The 20,746-nt window shown below is 37.5% G+C and overlaps 1 protein-coding gene across 1 annotated transcript in view; it reads right to left on the bottom strand.

The window, feature by feature from the left end:
• Window positions 1-20,746, bottom strand: part of LOC127442514 (potassium/sodium hyperpolarization-activated cyclic nucleotide-gated channel 2-like) — an 86,524-nt gene that overhangs the window by 12,540 nt on the left and 53,238 nt on the right. Inside the window, exons 5-7 of the mRNA XM_051700615.1 lie at window positions 19,806-20,024; window positions 3,255-3,401; window positions 2,085-2,325 (exon numbers count right to left, since the gene is read on the bottom strand). Of these exons, the coding sequence (XP_051556575.1) occupies window positions 2,085-2,325; window positions 3,255-3,401; window positions 19,806-20,024 (607 nt within the window). The remainder of the gene's footprint in view (window positions 1-2,084; window positions 2,326-3,254; window positions 3,402-19,805; window positions 20,025-20,746) is intronic.

Below are 20,746 nucleotides of genomic sequence, written 5' to 3' on the forward strand. Positions count from 1 at the left end.
CAGTGATGCATGTACTGTACATACACTTTTTTTTTTTTTTTGCATGAAATTGTTAGTAGACAAATAAAGTAAAAGAAATTGTTAGTGTGAAATTTTTTTTAACAAGACAGTAGAAGAAACACCCTCAAATGAATTGTAACTGAGAACTCCATTAGCTGAATTAGCTCCATTAGCAAATCCCAGAGCTATGAAACAGCAACCCCTGAGCAATAACGTTTTCCTCTGGGTAATACTAGGACACAGATCCTTCTTGTCTCTTTATCTCAGGCTACACAAGACATCAGTTTGTCTATGACCTTGCTTCAATCTCTTCCAAGCCTCTCTGAACTCCGCAGCTAAAATCGGCTGACTCATGCGGATTTAAGGCTGCAGAGAGATCGTGTTCCACTCCTCAGCAACACACACTCTCACCACACACTCTTCTAGATTTATCCAGGGTTCTGGATTTCTCTGCCAACTTAGAACCAAGACAATTGATTTGAAAGCTACTGCAGATCTGAATTTGCTTTAGTGAAGATCAAGAGCATTTTGGAAATAAAGAAGCTAACACCATGTTCTAATCAGGCGTGACGTGACAAGTTTACAGCGTAAAAAAGTAATTTATCTGTCCAACACAGTCAATCAGAACATATTTTATGTTAAATTTACAGATAAGAGATTTCAATGTGGGTGGGGCTAGACAGTGTGACACCACAGAAAAAGAAAGCAAGCTCTCATTTTACATTTAACTGCACAGTCACATTCCTAAGAACGAGAGCTTTCATTTGATATATGACTTGTTTATTTAAGTGCTATGTGAAAAACTATATATATACTGTACTATCATCACCTCAAGGTGGCGCTCATTTGCGACGTGGAGGTTTTCAGGCTTAATTTTGTTACTTTATTTAACATAAATGCAAAAGTGATGGCATTCTCTAAAAAGTTCAGATTCTAAGCTTTCAAATGGTTCCAAATATGAGTGACTTATGTATCCGGGGACGTTTACAATTTAGGTGTAAACTTATTGCATGCTTCTGGCTCCGCCCAGAGTTTTAGAGGTTAAAGGTGAAGTGTGTCAATCTTTGGATGTTAAAATACTTTCTCCTATCACAGTTTAGGCCAGAAACATACTTTGCACAAGAACACGACCACAGATGCAAGCGCATTGCCAAGGCGGCGTTTGGTTGAACTTACTAAATGTGTTCTTGCATTACTCAAGAGTCAAAAGTCATAAAACTGGATGTGTTATTATGCAGGCACGTTGTTAAAAATATATTGACTTCTACTTACTAGCTAAGCAATATTCTCCTCAAACTGTTGCTCCGGACTATTATAAAACCGTAAAAATGTTGCAGTCCTTCTCTACCAACTTGTTAACATCATACTTTTTTTTTTAAAACATGGCGGCTTCAAAATTGCCAAGAAATGTTCAAGAAATGTTTAGCACAGACCTTATTTTATTCTTAAATCCAAAACAGCCATTATAAAATCCCAGGAAAATCCTAAGGGTTCCCGTGGCTTGAAAATGCTAATTCTCTTCCTGGTTTTCTGTTACAACCTGAACAGCTCTATTAACTATTTGTTTAAGTGGCCTGACATGTCAATTTTTGGCTTATCACAGTTCCATATAATGATGCTAGTGGCACAGAAATTGCACATTTAAAATAATTGAACAAGGAAATAAAATACAACATCAGCCCACACAGCGGTTTGTTGACCGAGATGAGAAGAACTTTTTGAGAACTAGGTTTTTTGTCAAAGACCAAAATGTTTGTCACTATAAAAGCTTTAGCTAGAATTATGAGAAATTCTGACATCTTAATATCACTGTCAGGCCAGAGCAGATCTGTGATGTTGGCACAGTTATCAAAGTGAAGCAAAGGTCTTAAGAGGTAAAGCAAAAATATTGATTGCTGTGAATATAATTACGGTACATTGAGTACTTCAATGAAAGAGGTCACATCATATCCGGCTTAAATCATTTTAAAATGTTACTGGGTTCAGTAAGGTTTAAGCACTTTAATTAAGCAAATAAATGGTTTAATTTCCATCTGATTTACATAGATATTTAACAAGGTTAATTTGAGTAATCTGGATTGTACCTCCAAAGTAGGAGCCATCAGAAAGTTTCATGCCGACAGTTCCTTTGGTAATAACATTAACGACGCCATGTTGAATGAAGTACATTTTCTTGCCAATGGTGCCCTCACGGATGATGTAATCGCCTGGCTGGAAGACTTCAAAACGGAGCTTTGTAAGCATGGCTGTCACAAAGTTGGGTTCGGCGTTGGCGAACAGGGGCATCGAAGCCACCAGCTTACGGCAGTTAAAGTTCACTATTTCCTAAGAGATGATGAAAACAGATGGGACATTGAGAGGGTCAAACAAACTGTACACAAGTTACATACACAGCATTTATGTAAAGCAGTGTAAAGGTGAATCTTATGAAAATTGTAAAGACATGTCTGGGTCATATTTAACTCCATCAAATAATAATACATTATTTTACATAATAAGAAAATGTAACATATTTAATATTGATATGTGTAAATCATATTCTCATTATTGTAATAAAAAGAAATATTTAAACTGTAAAGTATTTGTAAAGAACAAGTGTATGAAAAGTATACATCATGATAGTACTGGCTGTGCTGAATTTAATTTATGCTGATTTGAAAAAGTTCTAATTGTGTCCTGACAGGAGGATTTTCATTACAGTAATGAGATTGTTTTTATTAATTTTTTCATATTACAGTAATGTGAATGTGGTAAAAATGTGTTTAATTGTCATTAATGATACATTACTAAAATATATATATATATATTTTTTTTTTATTTTTTTTTTATTTAATATATAACAAAAGTAATATATATATATATATATTCACATTTTTATTGTTTTATTTTGGTGTTAAATTTGACCTGGATATTTCTTTGAGATTTGCCTATAAGGGAAAATATACATTAAAAATTAAATAAATAAAAATCTGAAATTTAATTCCAAAAATGCTTAAAAAGTCATTTCCACCACCATAGAATGGTATCAAACAAAATATGAACCATATCAAGTACCACGATTTTTGTTTTTTTAAAGTCCTAATTGTGTCTGGACAGGAGGATTATATTACATCACAGAAATGAGAATGAGATTTTTTTTCTACAAACTGTAAGGCCTTCTGGGAGTTTTTTCCAAAAATGTTTATAGAGTTAGTCAGACCTTTTGCTCAGACACAAGCAACCAAAAACAAACACACACATCTGTGTGTCCTCACCTCTCTGAGCGGCTCGTTTAGTTCCTCAAGGATGCTTTCTTCATCAAACATTTTACCCTGGTAACGGTGTTCATAGTAATCATGGATCTTCTGTCGGAAATCTGCTGGTAGTTTATGGAAGGACATGTACTGCTCCACTTGTTTGTACTGCAGAGAGAGAGAAATAAATGTAAAGAATATTGGTGTTACTGTAGCTCAACTGTATAGGATGTGGGTTTAATTCCCAGGGAACACATATAAAGCATGTATTGTACCTTAGATGCACTAAAGTCACATTGGATAAAAGCGTCTGACAAATGCATAAATGTAAATATCATTATTGGTCTTGCCTTAGGCAACAAGTTTGCTGTTACAGTACATATACAACACACTCAACAACATGTTACTTTACATTCACATATACCCATAATACCTGGATGTTACTTCAACTTCAATTTCATGTCTCAGGGGCTGATTTTTAATAAAACTTCATTATTTACTTGTACTACTTTTCAAATGCCTTTAATGAATAGGTTTTATCGTTTGACCCTTGACCCAGACTTTCAATTTTAAAAGTGGTTGGTTACTAGTGAATAACACCTGTAAACAGAATATCTCCTGAGATGTATGTATATCTACTGTTAGTGGACAAATTATCGTAAATAAACAAGAAAGAGTGTAAAAAGTATTTTTAAAGAGTTCATTTTCTTAACGTCCACAGGTTCAGAAGTGTCCATAGTTGAAGAAACAACCATGTCAGTTTGAGTCTGTATAGATTTCTCCCTTTTTCTGTCTCGTTTCCTAATATTACAGAGTCAGTATTGCACCTCTGAGGATCAGGTGATTAGCTAATGAGCCAGACATCCCTCAAACCGCATTATTTACAGAGACAGAAAGAGAATAGCAATGATGCAATGATTTATGCAAAACAGAAAACAGGTCAGACTGCATGCAGCTGTGTGTTTTGCCTGTTGCACAACAGAATCTGCTGACAGAGGATTTGTGTAGCACCTGTAAAGGTCTCTGAACCACTTGTAAGAATAACTGCCCCTGTCTTGAGCTTTTTAAAGATTTCTCTATTACTCTGTTACCAGGACTTCATGGAAAAAATGAAACAAAACACACTCTGACATACATACCAACACAATTTTAGCTGCATCATTTATTCAACTGGCCTGCAGTGCTCTATAATACAGCAAACAGAAAATAGGAGAAAAGCATGTATTTGCTCCATAGGCTAAACATGAGAAAAATGGCGCCATCTGGTGGAAAATATTAAAAATGTAAATTTCGGAATGAAAGCATAATACCATAGAATTCATGATTTTATGCTTTAATGGCACTGGGATCAAATATTGCAGTTTTAATGGGTTTCAATGGGGACATTTTTGTCCAGAAGGTCCTGAGTGTAACTATTTTGTGTACACAGTGTATTATAGATGTATTATAGGAACTGAGGTTGAAATATCAAAATTCCCCCCAAAAATACACATCTTTGGCAAAATGTATGCCATTGGCATTAACACAGCCAAACTGATCGAAAAAACTCAAATGAAAAAGACAAAAATGTCCCGAAACTCGCACGAGGGTTAAGGTCAAGACTCAAGGACTTTGACTTTCCTAAACTTAAGCCACTGCGTTGTTTTTTTGGTGGTGAGTTTAGGGTCATTGTTGTGCTAAAAAGGTGAACCACCTGCCCATCTTCAGTTGTCGAGCAGAGAGCCACAGATGTTCCTCAAGGATTTGGGTGTACCTCCATTTTCCCTTCAATCCTGATCAATTGCTCTGTCCCCGCTGAAGAGAAACACCCCCACAACATAATGCTGCCATCACCATAATTCACAGTAGTTATGGGATGTTCTGGGTGGTGTACTGTGTTTGGTTTTCTCCAAATACTGCACTTGGAGTTCAGTCCAAAAAGTTAAATTTTTGTCTCATCTTACCATAAAATCTTTTTCCACATGGCATCAGAATCCTACAAGTGTTTTTTGTTTTGCAAAGTGCAAACGAGACTTAGTGTGGCGCTTTTTGAGATCAGGCTTCTTTCTTGCCACTCTGCCATACAGGCCAGCTTTGTATAAAGCTTGGGAGATTGTTGTCACATGCACAGACTGATCAATCTCAGCCATAAGGGCTTGTAAATCCTTCAAAGTTGCCTTTGGCCTCTTGATAGCTTCCCTGATCAATAACCTCTTGGTGCGGTCATTCAGTTTGGAGGGATGGCCCAATCTAGGCAAGGTTTTGTTGGTGCCATGCTATTTCCACTTCTTAATAATGCTCTGAACGGTACTCAGAAGGACAGTTAAAATCTTTGAAATCTTTTTGTACCCTTCTCCTAACCTGTGCTTTTCACAATTTTATCCCAGAGCCCTTTTGAAAGCACCTTTCCATAGTGAATTCTTGAATTCATTACCATGCACTACTAGTAATGGAATCTTCATGGAACAGCCAGTTTTACTCTGAAGTAATCAAAATCACTACAGTTGATGTCAGGTGGGGGCAAATTAGCCAGGTATGTGATCTGAAAGGTGACTGGTTGCACCTGAGCAAGTTTGTAATGGTTACTCTTAGGGGGCTGATCACTTATCTAAACCAGGTATTTTACTAATTGATTTTTAATAATTGTTCAGATTTTTTTTTACGTTATTTTCAATTTTCACATATTGATATATGCAAATAATTGTGATTCATTTGTTTAATTTATTTCGGCATATCAAGTTATTAATTTAATTAAAAAATGTAATCGATTTACAGCTCTAATAAAATATACTATAGTTTTATTGGTATAATTAAATATTTAACAATCAAAATAACTGTAAATCTAAAATACAATAAATAAAATAAGTCAGATAATTGAAAGATATTAAATCAGCGTAAATCTGTAAATCGAACTGTAAGTCGATAAAAATGTTTTAATTGAATTAATTACATTATATGCCGGTTAATTAATCGTAAAAAGATAATTAATTATAATTATAAAAAATTATTATAAATATAACACAATAAATAAAATATTTCAGATAACTGAAAGACTTACATTATAGTGGTAGACAAGTAAAGTATTGATTAGACATTACAAAAAGTGACATGATTTAGGCATGATTAACTACATTAATTTTTAATGCATTGTTTTTTTATATAATTATTTGCACTGAATTAGCACATTAAACCAAACATTTTTTGTTTTTTGATTTTTTAATGAAGGGGAGATGCTTTAGAATGCTTTCCATGATCTCTAGAGTAACCTTAGTGTAGTGTGTGATTTGTGTGCCATTTCTGGCCGTCCTGTCATGGAGTGTACTGTGCAGAGGAGCAGAAGCAGGCGGACAGCAGCAGTCAAAAAGACTCAGTCTATTGCTGCAGATTTAGACCATGTCTAACAGCAAGCCCGTTTATAAATATACTCAGCACACTCTCTCTCTCTCTCTCTCTCTCTCTCTCTCTCACACTTCGGTATTCCAAAACACTGCACAAAGACATATAAAAGCCTTTTAGGATGGGAGAAAGGGTTTCAGACTCTATGTTAAGGTTCATTTCAGGTCAACATGCCAAACAGAATATTGCAGATAGAAGAGAGAATTGTTAGGAATTGTGAATAATTCAGTGGCTGTTTAATCTGCTGGTTCCTGATGAATGTGTAAATGGACAACTGCCCTTCCAAGCCAGGACACGAGAAAATGAAAGTATAACAGATAGAGGCATGCAAATGTCAGCTCTAAATAGTAGTTTAAAGGAATAGTCCACCCAAAAAGGAAAATTCTCTAATCATTTACTCACCCTCGTGCCATTCCAAACTCTGCACAACACAAACGAAGATATTTTGAAGGATGTATGAGGTGTTTTTGTCTATACAATGCAAATCTAAATTTCAAGCTCCAAAAAGGACATAAAGGCAGCATAAAAGTTTAATCCTTGTCTTCTGGATCCAAGTGATACGATCACTTTGGGTAAGAAACAGACCTTATTCACTATATCTTGACATCCAGCCTGATTGGAAGTGCAGGTTTTAAGATGGTGATGCTTTGACACTCATTGTACATCAATAAGACATTGCATTTTTATTTTCTAGTGTTTACCGTCAACCTTTTGGCAACCTATGTACATTTTAAAAATGTACATTTAAAAAAATTAATCATTTTAACCCGCGACTGCATTTTCAACCTGGCGAGCCTGGAAACACTGTGTCTGGTTTGTGTACAGCGTTCTGTCTATGCATCAACATTGAGCAAGCTTCTCATGAACATGCATAAGTCAGCTGGTCAGAAGTGAAAATTTTTTGTGAATAAGGACTGAATTTGTGATCTGTTTATCACCTAAAGTGATCATATTTCTTCAGAAGACATGGATTAAACCACTGGAGTCATATGGATCACTTTTGTGCTGCCTTTATGTGATTTTTGGAGCTTGAACCTTTTGGACCCCTTTGACTTACATTGTAAGGGCAAAAACAGCTGAGACATTCTTCATAATATCTTCATTTGTGTTCCGCAGGAGTCATACAAATTAGAGACGGCTGTAAATAATGAGAGTTTTCAAATTAAATTAAAGGAATGAAATGTATTCATTTTTGGGTGAACTATTGATTAACAATTTAAAGAGTACACGCTCTCTATTAGAATGAGAGTTAAATTATAACAGCAGTCTAAAGCCATGAAAATGATGATGATATTCACACTTCTCCAGAATTTTATTATACTGATGTGTAATTCTGCCATTGGTCTTTCTCACAAATATAAGATTTCTCTCTCAGTTACACAAACACACACACACACACACATACACACACACACACACACACACAAACAAGTTATTTAAGTGAGGATGTAACAGATCAAGGATGAGCAAGGAGGAGGCAGGAACCGGCTGAACAGTCAACGTAAAGTTTAATGGTATAAATTAACTTAAAACAACATAGAACATAAAACATAAGACGAACACACATGCAGTGCGGCCACGTGCGTCTCTCTCTCTTTCTCGAACTGGCGCCTCCGGCTCCCCTTTGTCTCACTCTCTCGCTGATCATCTGATTCAGTGCCGGTCGTGCATCATCACGGCCCGGCCACGCCCTCCTCCTTGTCACACTCCTCCCCGGCCCAATTCAGGCCAGGGTGCCACCAGTCTGACCAACTCCCCCGCCATCTCTGGAGGGGAGATGCTGCCCTTCCAGCCGTTCAGTCAGCCGGTGGTCCACCCTGCCTCCTGTGAACCTGGGGGAGAGACGAGGGAAGGCACTGGGAGAGGGAAAGGGTGAGCGGAGACACACAGAGAGAGAGAGAGAGAGAGAGAGAGAGAGAAGAACTTGCCCACTGGCTCCCGGACATGCTGTCACCCGGTCCTCAACCGCTCCTCCACCCTCTGGCAGACACCAGCTAGGTCCTCCACCAGCAGACGGCAGTGAGTCCTCTGGCCCTTGGCGGATGGAACTGCTCCTCCCCTTCTTCAGCAGACGGCAGCGGTTCTTCCGGCTCTCGGCATCCAGCAGCAACCCCTCCGTCAGATGGCCGCAGCTGCTTCAGATGGCCGCAGCTGCTTCCCTGGATGATGGCAGCGGCGAGGACTCCGTGACAGCTTATCACTCCTCCCTCCCGGGTTTCAGCACCAATGTAACAGATAAAGGATGGGCAAGGAGGAGGCGGGAACTGGCTGAACAGTCAACGTAAAGTTTAATGGTATAAATGAACTTAAAACAACATAGAACATAAAACATAAGACGAACACACATGCAGTGCGGCCGCTTGCGTCTCTCTCTCTTTCTCGAACTGGCGCCTCCGGCTCATCACGGCCCAGCCACATCCTCCTCTTCGTCACAGAGGACATTCAACACACTTCTATTGTTTTTATACAAAGCTAATTCTAATAATTACAGACTAATCCTAACACAAACACAAACTCTATGGTACATTCACATCATGTTGGAATTACTGTAATTACGAGATGGCAACTTATAGATTCCCCTCAGAGCTATTCATGTCCTAAGACTTTGTAAGTTATTAGTTTTTATGACAACACTTATAACGCCAAAACGCTTAGTCGTTGATAACAATGTATTGTATTTTGAGCTTGTGATGAGGAGGAGGACGTGGCCGGGCCGTGAGGGTGCACGGAAGGGGAGGAACGGTTCTGTCCACCAGGGGTCGGGGGGCTCGCTACCATCCACCGGGGGAGGAGCGAGCTGTCGTCCGCCAGAGGGGAGGAGCGGTTGAGGGTCAGGCGACAGCGTGTCCAGGGACCGGCGAGCAAGTTTTTCTCTCTCTCTCTCCTCTCTCTCTCTGTGTGTTTCCCGCTCACCCCTTCCCTCTCCCCACACCTCCCCTCGTCTCTCCCCCAGGTTCCCAGGAGGCAGGGTGGACCACCGGCTGACAGAACAGCCAGAAGGGCAGCATCTCCCCTCCAGAGATGGGGGGGAGGGTAAATCAGTCCAGTGGCACCCTGGTCTGAATCGGGCGGGGGAGGAGTGTGTCGAGGAGGAGGGCGTGGCCAGGACGTGAGGCTGCACGGCCGGCACTGAATCAGATGATCAGCGGGAGAGCGAGATAAAGGGGGGCCAGAGACGCCAGTTCGAGAGAGACACACGCGGCCGAACTGCATATGTGTGTTTGTTTATGTTTGTTTTATGTTGAGTTTTATATTAAACTTTACATTGATTGTCATGCTTTTATGACAACTCATGTTTTAACCAATCGCAATGTATCCAAGTTGTAAGTTACTGTGACATGTTTATGACTTCTTAAATTGACTATTTATAATTGTTATATTGCATATTTAAGCATATTATTTTCATGTTTAATAAAGTATATTTTATTCCCAGCATTATTGAATCCACTTTTTATGTTTTTAGTTTACGGTGTTATTGTGTGCATTGCATAGACATAGGTTAACTTGCATTAAACTGAGGCTGTACAATACAAACATTAATAGTAGATAAAACACTAGAAAAATCATATTAAAATATACAGGTCCTGATTGAGTCCTCTATTCTCTATGTAAAAGCACTTTGAGTTTAGTCAGAAAAGTGCTATAAATGTAAAATTAATTCATTTAAAATATGTAAATAGGAGAGTTTTTTATCTTCATCAAAGCAAGTAATATTTCAGTTTTGAATATTTAATTGTATAACACAATATCAATATGAAAATAGTATGTTATGACTCCGGCGCTGAATATCTCCCAGTCATGATCACAAACAGGTAAGCTCAAACCATGAGCAGATTCATCTGCCAGAATAGCAGTACCAAAACGACTGACGTAAAGTGTTCTTCTGCAAATTGCTTGCAATTTTAACTCTCAACCACAGATGTCGCTAGAGAGCACAAAGTTACGTAGTTCGGCTTTAAAAATACAAATTACTAATTATTTTTCTAAAATTGTAATCAGATTACTTTACTAATTACTTAATTGAAAAAGTAATTACATTATTTTTAAGTTACTTCTAAAACACTTTTCCACTCAACAAATTCAGAATAATGTCTATGTTTCTTATTTATTATTACACACAAGTCATACACTTAACACCTCACCTTTCTCCTTCACAATGGCTTGTTATGGGGGCCATAATTCATGTATTCAAAATACTATATTAGAAATAAACCAATAATGTATTTAAAAGTAGTTAAATTAACTGAAAGTCAGGTACTGTAATCTGATTACAAGAATTTTAAATGTAATGCATTACATTACTTTTATATTTTAAAAAAGTAAATAGATTACAGTAACTAATTTGTAATTTCATTAATCCCCAACACTATTCATGAATCAGTTTTACCTTTGAGGACACTGGATCTCTGCATGTTGTGTCAGATAACTTAAAATATAGCAAAATAAACCCACACTGCCCTTTAATTTGAACTCTATATATACACAAACACACATTCAGGTTCTAAACCACAGTGTTTAAAACAGCTCAGACTGACTAAATGGCAGTATTATAACTTTAGGATGCCATATTTATTTCTGTCTAAAGATTTTCCAGTGTAGATAAAAGCAAACAGGAACCTGCTCCCTCATTCCCACATCTCAAATAATGGAAAACAGATTGTGTGTGTGTGTGTGTGTGTGTGTGTGTGTGTGTGTGTGTGCTGTACAGTCTCGGTGTCCTCTTGGTGAAAGTTGAGATGAATAAAACTAATTAAGTTCCACATGAGAGATGTATAATTCACCACACTGATTTTAGTATGTCAGCTTATAATGGCACATTTCTACCTGCGGGTACAGTGAGCTGAGCCAAAGCTAGCCTGCCCTGGAGCATGCTGCTGAGCAGTGTCTGTACACAGAAATGTCAGTGTTATGCAGCAAAAAAATTAGTTTTAAGGAACCAAAAGCAACTTACAGAGAATGAGTCCCTCGGATATCATTTTGGTAGTGTGTTGCAGCAGTAACAGGCAAAGATATCTGTCATTTAAGAGACATGTAATCAAATGCTCCATGTAAATAATGACTGAAATAATCAAAGACTTTGTTCTTACAAATAAGTACTGTGGCTGTACCATGGAATTTTGATATAGGCTGTTTAGGTCCAGAATGATTATCATATTCATGTCCTGCTGAAAAAGCAAAAAGCAGCTTAAAGCAGGGGTCTTCAAGCATTTTCAGGCCAAAGACCACTTGCTAGGCTGGGTGACCAGCTAAAACTAGCCAACCAGCTGAGGCTGGTTTTAGCTGGTCTTTTCAGCAGGGTGTACAGCAGGGGTTTGCAGTATTTTTGACATTAAGTGACATTTTTAATTTTCCTTGTTAATCACTGTGCCAAACCTCCTCCAAAAAGAAAGAAAAAGACAGACAGACTTAAAGGGATACAGCCAAGATTTGGCCCCCCAATTATCAAGCCAAATATACACTCTTGCTTTCATCATTTACTTACCCTCATGCCATCCCATTTACTTATATTGTCCATACAATTCAAGTGAATGGGGTCCAAAACTTTGAAGCTCCAAAAAGCACATAAAATCAGCATAAAAGTAATCCATAAGACTCCAGTGGTTTAATCCATGTCTTTTAAAGCGATCCAATCTGTTTTGGGTGAGAAAAAACCAAATATAATTTATTTTTCACTATAAATCTTCATAATCAGCTGTCTCCTTGGCTTTCATGATTTTAAGCTCGATTACAATTCCTAGCGCCATCTAGCACTCTGCACACTAGGAAGTGTAATTGAGATTGAAATCATGATCGTGCCAAGAGACTGCAATGTAAAGATGTGAAAAAGGAGTTACATTTTGGTCTGTTCTCACCCAAAACTGATTAAATCGCTTCAGATGACATGGATTTGCCCACTGGAGTCGTATAGATTACTTTTATGCTGCTTTTGTCTGCTTTTTGGAGCTTGAAAGTGTTGCACCCCATTCACCTGCATTGTATGGACCTACAAAGCTAAAATGTTCTTCTAAAAAAATTATTTTGTGTTCTACAGAAGAAAGTCAGTCATACACATCTGGGATGGCAAGAGGGTGAGTAAATGATGAGAGAACCAGGATATTATGTCACGCAGGTGGGCTTCTTGTGTAAGTAAATAATACATCACTAAATAATATTATATTTAAAATGTTAAAAGATATTGTTTAATCATGTTCCTGCAACAATAAAACACACAGCTTTGAATTATGCATTCTTGTACTGAGCCAAGATGTCAGCGTGTGATGTTTCAATCTTAGACACGCATCCTCTGGTCATTCGGATTGGCATGCAAGAGCAATATAATGAGCATTTCCAAAAAGCCACCATATTTGGTGGAGAAAAACGCTGTTCAAGTATGAATGAGAGGTGTAAACGTAGCTAAATTAATGTGTTTTCAAAGGAAAACATGGCTTAAGTTTCTAAAACAAAACTCTAACATTTTTATGCCAAAGACCTTGCAAACTTCAACCAATCCAGCGACTTGTTCTTTCACTGTAGCAGTTTGGGAACTTGTAAACTTGACTTTGTTTATCCAGTAGACTGATTAAAACCGATGCACCTGAAACTGGCTTCTGGGTAGACATTTCTTCAGACATTCTTCAAATTTTGAGAAATCTTTTGCCATTTTCTTGTGTGCAATATGCACTAGATAGTCAGTGAACAGTTCGTGGACAGAAGCTGCTGTCAAAATAGCAAAGCAAAATTTATTTTCCACCTGTTCTAATTTGTCCAGCTCTGTTAATCTCTTTTAGTATTCAGACTGTTTCCCTGCATGCCAGATTGAGTACACAGTCAACACACTTTTATAGCAGCGATAAAAATAAGAAATGAAAACACACACACACACACACACACACACACACACACACACACACACACACTCCATTCTGAGCGACAACTGCAGCCACAACATTGCTGAACTGAATTTTCAGTAGCTTGCAGCTATGACGCAAATCAAACGGCATCATTCAATGTAACATATGTGAAGGCCATAGAACCACTACAAATGTATGTTACACTTCCTCTTCATGCAATGTGTGTGTATGTGTGTGTTGTGTGTTAGTGTGTGTACACTCATGACATTTCTCTCTCTGGGGCAAATTCACATAACAGTCACGTGACTTTTGAATGCAGCATTTCAACACACAACTGCTGCAAAACAAACAAACAAACATAAACATAACATTTTGACAGCAGAAGTAGACCTACTATAAATGGAATGCTATACAGTAATCAAAAAATTTCACAATGAGATAATTGTGACAGCTGTAATCGTAAACTCAATACAAATTCAATTATTTGTGTAGCCCTAATGTGTAAATGGGATAGATTTTTTTTTAGAGGACTCTTTGTGTCCAAAACATGCCCAGGGCAAAGACACAGGCAGAAAGATCTAATAGAAGATCAATGATGCTCTCTCTTTGAGAATGAACTGTCCACTCTTTTATAAACCATAGATCAATTCTCATAAGACTCTTAAGTTAGAGCTAGAAGGACCAGAATCATTCATTACTTTCACCATTTTGGAGTACCGGCTCGCATCGCTGCATAAATTTGTCCTGCTTGAAAGCAGAATTTTTCCTATGTCTTCTGTGATTTTATCTTAGTAAGACATAAGTGATTCATGTCAGGTACGAGTTTCAGGTGCAAAACAGCCCATTGAATATCACCAAATAATGTCCAGGTCATATTTGATCCTAAAATCAAACGAAAACAAGAATTAATATTTGTTGACATAAGTTAACTACAGTAGTTAACATGAACTAATAATGAACTATACTTGTAAAGCACTTAATAATCTTGGTTAATGGTAATTTCAACCTTTCATACATTTTTTAAAATTAGAAGTTGTACATGTTAACATTAGCTAATGCATTATTAACTAACGCAAACTCACAATGTACAATTGTTTATTTATACAATGACATTAACCAAGACCAATAAATGCTGTAAAACATACTGTTCATTGTTAGTGCATGATACTATCAACAAAAATAAACTTATTGTAAAGTGTCACCATATTTGCATATAGAAAAAATGATTTTGTTTGCACTGTGACATTATACTCATGACAATTAAGCACATTTTTGTCTAAAATTTTCATTACTGTAATGTGTGCGGATGTTTTGCTTTTTTAACTCTCATTATTCTCAATGGTGACTCATTAGATTCTCATTGTTAAAACATCAGTATAAATTAAATGGTCAACAAACAATGCAGTAAATAATTTACAAATGACAGTTTTTTGCAGTACACAAATAAGAACTGATCAAAAAAACTAATTTTCACACACAAAATAATGTATAATCTGCATTAAAAAAAATTAGCCTTCCAAATACTTCCATGATATATAAATACTTCAATAATTCAGTGTATAATAATTTTTTGTCGCATTAAATGTGACTGTATTGAGAATTAATTTTTGTACTGTACAGTAAAGAAAATTAGGGGAGGAGATAATAATAATGCCACAATGCAAAAAAATAAATAAACTAATGGTCCAAAAATTGGCTTTATATATATATATATATATATATATATATATATATATATATATATATATATATATATATATATATATATATATATATATACTCAGTTTTTCCAATTTTTTTTAAATGTACTTTGAATGTTCATTGAAATGTTGTATATAAGCAATATCACACAAGCAAGAGTGCAATATGTTCCTACATCAGCACTGCTGTAATTCACAGAGTGTTGCAGGCAATCACAGCAGTGCTGATGTAGGGCCATATAGCACGATTGTGAGTGTCTTTTCTTTCTCCCTCTCTCATGAGTTCATTACGGTACTCTCAAGGACACAATCACAGTGTGCGTACACACACAGACCTATGTCAACTTCACGAGGACACTGGCAGGACAGTAATCTCCTGCCTAATCAATTTGACCTCATCCAGGGAGACGTTGTAATATTGTGCACACATAAATCGTTTACACAAACGCTATAACACACCTTGTCTGCCCTCCACTTAGGAAACACACCCACCTCAAGTTACTGGCTAACTATGGTGGAGGCAATCCCCCCCATTTCAAAGCAACCAATCAGAGAGCTCAGTTGCCTCGACCAAGCTTTTTGCATGGTAACAAAGCAGACAACCGACTGGCTGACTACACCGCCACAGAAACACCAATAGCCATGGCAGGTCTAATCTACTGTTACAAGCACGATGCGCAGAAATATGACAGACACGACCAAGTCAGCACTGCGGTAGGTAGTACATAAGCTGATGCTGTAACTGCGGCTGATAGAGAGCTCACAGTGAAAACAAACACAGAGACGATAGGGCAAACACATATCTGTCACATTAGCAGTCATTATCCAATCACAGCAATAGCATGTGAAATGTTGCTGACAACACAAATGCAATAAACAAACTGTGGCAACTGCGCAAACATTAGTTGTGCAAGCATTCTGAACAATAGTGACTTTAAATGAACTGATGTAGGAGTGACATCATAAGATGAATCAATGGGTGTTTGGATACAAAATGAAAGTATTTAGTGAGTTTAAAGACCGAATATGGATAGTTACATCATACATCCCTTTCTACACCACGTTTTCTTTCGTAGTTTATAGTTGAACTATCGTTACTGTAGTAAACTCATGGTTAATTTTCATAAGGGATGGATAAAGGTATTGTGTGGGAACCCAAAACATATTGCAAGTGAACACAAAACTATTTAAAAAAATAAATTCCCTCCCTGTCTTTTAAGGTAGTCCGTATGGAGACACATTTAGTGTATTAATTTTAGTACGTTCACGCAGATCCGTTTTCAGTTAAATACTCTGTTTTCAATTTCATAACATCATCGTTTTCCAAAGTATGCGGTACTTGAGAGCGGTGGAGGAAAATGCTGTTCCAGTATGGACGAATGGCATAAACATTTTAAAGCCAATGTCAATCAACTGAAAACATGTTAGCATGGACTTTGCCTCAATCTCCTAAACAAAAACGTGAAGAATAAAATCATGATGCTTCTCTACATTTTTGCTAACTAAACATAATTTGCTAACTGCCAACAGCTAACTCAATGGGCTCTGTTTTCGTGATTGCGCTAGGTGCAGCGACTGTGCGATACATCCAGGGCCGTATTAACGCACGGGCTTACTTTGGCGGGGGGGTGGGGGGTGGGGGGTGGTGTTGGAGAATACCCAGTGGCGGTATTCTCCCGTCGACGTTCTCGGGAGGGTGCGTACATAAACGTGTTCTGCGGGAGACGCTATTGTAAACACAGAGAGGGTGCGCAATGGCTAAACACATCCATGTAGCACATGCTCATTGAGTGATTGTGATCACTTCGCCACTATTTTGACTATTTCCTGAGAAATAGGTCACTGCGCTTAGACGTTTGAGAAGCATGTCTAAGCTTGGCAAAAAGTCTAGAATAAGTTCCTGCATTTGCAGTTTGGGGATTCCAACTCAACTCAACCTTTACTTATAGAGCACTTTCAAAACCACAAGAATGGACCAAAGTGTTGTACAGAGATTCCCATTTCAACATCAAACACAATACATAACATGACAACTAAAATACTTATACAAAAACAGACAAATAAAAACTTGGGAAATAAAAGCAAGCGCAAAGATACAAATTTGCCTCATACATCATAATAAATACCACTCACAAAGTAAAAATGTATTCAAAGGCCAAAGCAAATAAATAAGTCTTTAGGCCAGTTTTGAAAGCATCAATACACGATGCTGATTTTATAGACAGGGGCAAATCATTCCATAGTCTAGGGGCTGCCACTGAAAAAGCATGGTCGCCTTTGCACTTCAAGTAGGACCGTGGAACTGTAAGACACAACTGGTCAGTAGAGCGCAAGAATTTTTGGGATTGATGAGGGATGATCAAGTCTCTAATATACAATGGCGCTAATCCATGCAGGGCTTTAAAAACAAACATTAACACTTTATATTGGATCCTAAACTCCACCGGAAGCCAGTGAAGAGCTGCCAAAACAGGTGTTATATGATCCCTCTTCCTGGTATTAGTTAAAAGCCTCCCTGCGGCATTCTGCACAAGCTGGAGGCGAGGAACTGAGGATTGACTTATGCTTAAATATAAGGCATTACAATAGTCAAATAGTCAATAGTCCAAACGGGTAGAAATAAAAGCATGCATAACTTTTTCCAAATCTCTAACAGAGAGGATAGATTTTAGCTTAGAAATACATCTTAACTGAAAAAAACTGGTTTTCACAACAGCATTTATCTGACGATCAAATCTAAGCTCAGAGTCAAAAATAACTCCTAGATTCTTCAAATGAGAGTGCATGTTACCAGACAGTAAACCAAAATTGTCTGTCGTATCCTTATCACGTTGATTCTGACCAAAAATAAAAGTCTTATCCTCATTTAATTGGAGAAAGTTATTCGACCAACCAACCTTTGACCTCAATCAAACAATTATAAAAAGTGTAATAGAAGAATAATCATCATTCTTTAAGGGTAGGAACAGTTGTAGGTCATCAGCATAAAAATGATAACAGATTCCGTTTTTTTTTTTTTTTAAATGAACCCCAGAGGCAACATATATAATGAGAATAAAACTGGACCCAGGATTGAACCTTGTGGAACCCCACAAGAAATAGTCACAGATGAAGAAGAACAGTTCCCAATCCTGACCAAACAAGTTCTATCCTGCAAGTATGAAGAAAACCTCTTAAGTGCCAAGCCTTTAATACCTACATAATCCTTAAGACGTTTTATCAAAATAGTATGGTCTATTGTGTCAAAGTCTACCCATTCCACCAGCAGACGATATAAAAGAGCTATCGATCAATTTTAATACTAGCCATGATTTGATCTGTGCGTCTGTAGATCAATATGATGCATTGCATACAGCCCATTTACACAACCAAATTCTTATGAATGGGCTGTCTTCATTTTATATCGACATTGCTTGACATGAAATGGAATATATAACAGGACGCAGACGGTGCAATAACCGGAGAAGAACCTCAGAATTTGACCTAGCCCATTAGCACTTTGCACGTGCGATTTCACCAACCCATTTATGCCTAGACTTAGCACATGCTTGCACGAAAATAGCCAAACTTCATGGCCATGCCCACTGACTTTGCACGTATGATGTATCGCATAGTGCTGCACTTAAGATAAAATAGTCATGGGTGAATATGTAGTGTACACACATGTGGCAAAAGGTTCATTTTTGACCCTACAAGTTTAACTGTTGTGGTGATACTTTCAAAACAGAGTGACATTTGCATATATTAACCATAAAAAGCAAACACATATCTGTTGCATTAGCAGTTATTATCCAATCAAATCAACAAGATTTCGAAAAGTTGCTGACACAATGCAACAGCAGCAGACAAACCATAACAGCTGTGCTAACATTAGCCACACAATCTTCAACAATAGTTGGATTAAGGAATGACATCATAAGGTGAATCAATAGGTTCTTTGTGAGTACTGTGTAAATAAAAAGACTCTGCTGCTACTATTATTTTTTAATTGGATAGTCTTAATCAAATATTTTGGGTTAGGCTTAACTGGTACAGAATGGTGCTAGTAAAATCAAAATCATAGGCTTGATTCCCAGGGAATATACATACTGATAAAATGTATAGGACCTATACTAAATACTGTATATAATATACCACTCAAATATAATCTTTTACACACTGAGCGCATTTACATGCGCAATCTTGTACCGATTATACTTATAAGCCGACAACATGTCGTGTCAGTCAATGTAAACTACTTAAACGGTTTTCCTTTATCGGTGCAAGGTCTTAAACACTTAAGCATAAACCGATCAGCACATGTAGATTTTTACCCATTACCCTGATTTCACGTTGCATGCAAACACATTTACCAGTGTTCTTCCAGACTTATCCAATGTGCGCAAGTGTTGTGCACATTACTGTTAACAATCTGAAGCCAAAAACAGTCTTTAGTTAACACGGTTTTCTTGCGTTGTCAGAGTTTTTGAAAAAACTCATTTTAAGCTATTATTCATGCAGCTTACATTTACAGCCGTGTTGTTTTCTGTAGTTTGCTGTCACAAATTAGCTAAAGGGACTTGGTTAAATGTATTAAAATAAATGTTTCAAAATGTAGTGAAGTAAAAGTTAAAAACAATCTACATAAATAAATTATTTCTACAGATGTAGCTGAACGTGGCTCTTACCTTTTCCTGGTACTGACGTCGCGAGGAGTCCAGTGATTGGATGAGGGCCGTAGCGTGTCCGATGAAGACGGCGTAGCAGGTGGCACCCACAATCATACTGAGCATTGTCAACCAGATATCAGAGAGACTCTCTGGAGCCTGACGACCGTAACCAATACACAACATGTGACTCATTGCTTTAAACACTGCAAACGAGTACAACTCACCCCACGTGTCATTCTGCAGAGAGAGAAAAAGACAAACAAACAACATAAACAATATGTAATTGCAGCTTATAATACCTGGGACCCATTCTTTGAGAGCTGATCATTCTTAGGTTGATTCCTCCAAAAATTTTAAACACAGTGTCTATAAACGAGTCTTGCAATGTTTTATTCAAACTTTTATTATCTTGGTTGATTGGTGTATTAGTTACACGTTTCATAGTCTGTATGCAATTCACATAATGACCGAAATGTCCCAACTTTACTCTCCAACCTTCTAAAGTCTTGTACAGAAGTGAGTTTAAGCTGCAGTACGGCGGTCCGTCAGACATCTCCAGGGATGACACAGATCAGCGTGTGGTGGGGCTCGGCCAACAGTCTCAAACAAGAAGCCATTAAATGTGCCCTTTTTAAAATTGCGTCTGCAGTCTGACTTGTGCTGACATCCGGCTAATTCCCAAGGCAAGATTAATTACTGTTGCTGTCCTCTGCCGAACTGCTTGAACACGTGAGCTGAAAAGAGAAAACTGAAACCATGGCACCCCGTCGTGACTCCAAAAGTCTCAAAATGTATGACTGGGCTGATCACCTTATATATATCTACAGCTTATATAATTATTTATACAATACACTGGTGTAATTTTTCACTCTCAAATTCAAAAGCTCACCATTCACATGGTAGAATGTCTAATTGTTTCAGAAATCCCCCCAAATAAAAATTTGTTTATAATCTAATGA

Source organism: Myxocyprinus asiaticus, chromosome 6 (genome assembly GCF_019703515.2).
Source record: "Myxocyprinus asiaticus isolate MX2 ecotype Aquarium Trade chromosome 6, UBuf_Myxa_2, whole genome shotgun sequence".
Taxonomy (NCBI): domain Eukaryota; kingdom Metazoa; phylum Chordata; class Actinopteri; order Cypriniformes; family Catostomidae; genus Myxocyprinus; species Myxocyprinus asiaticus.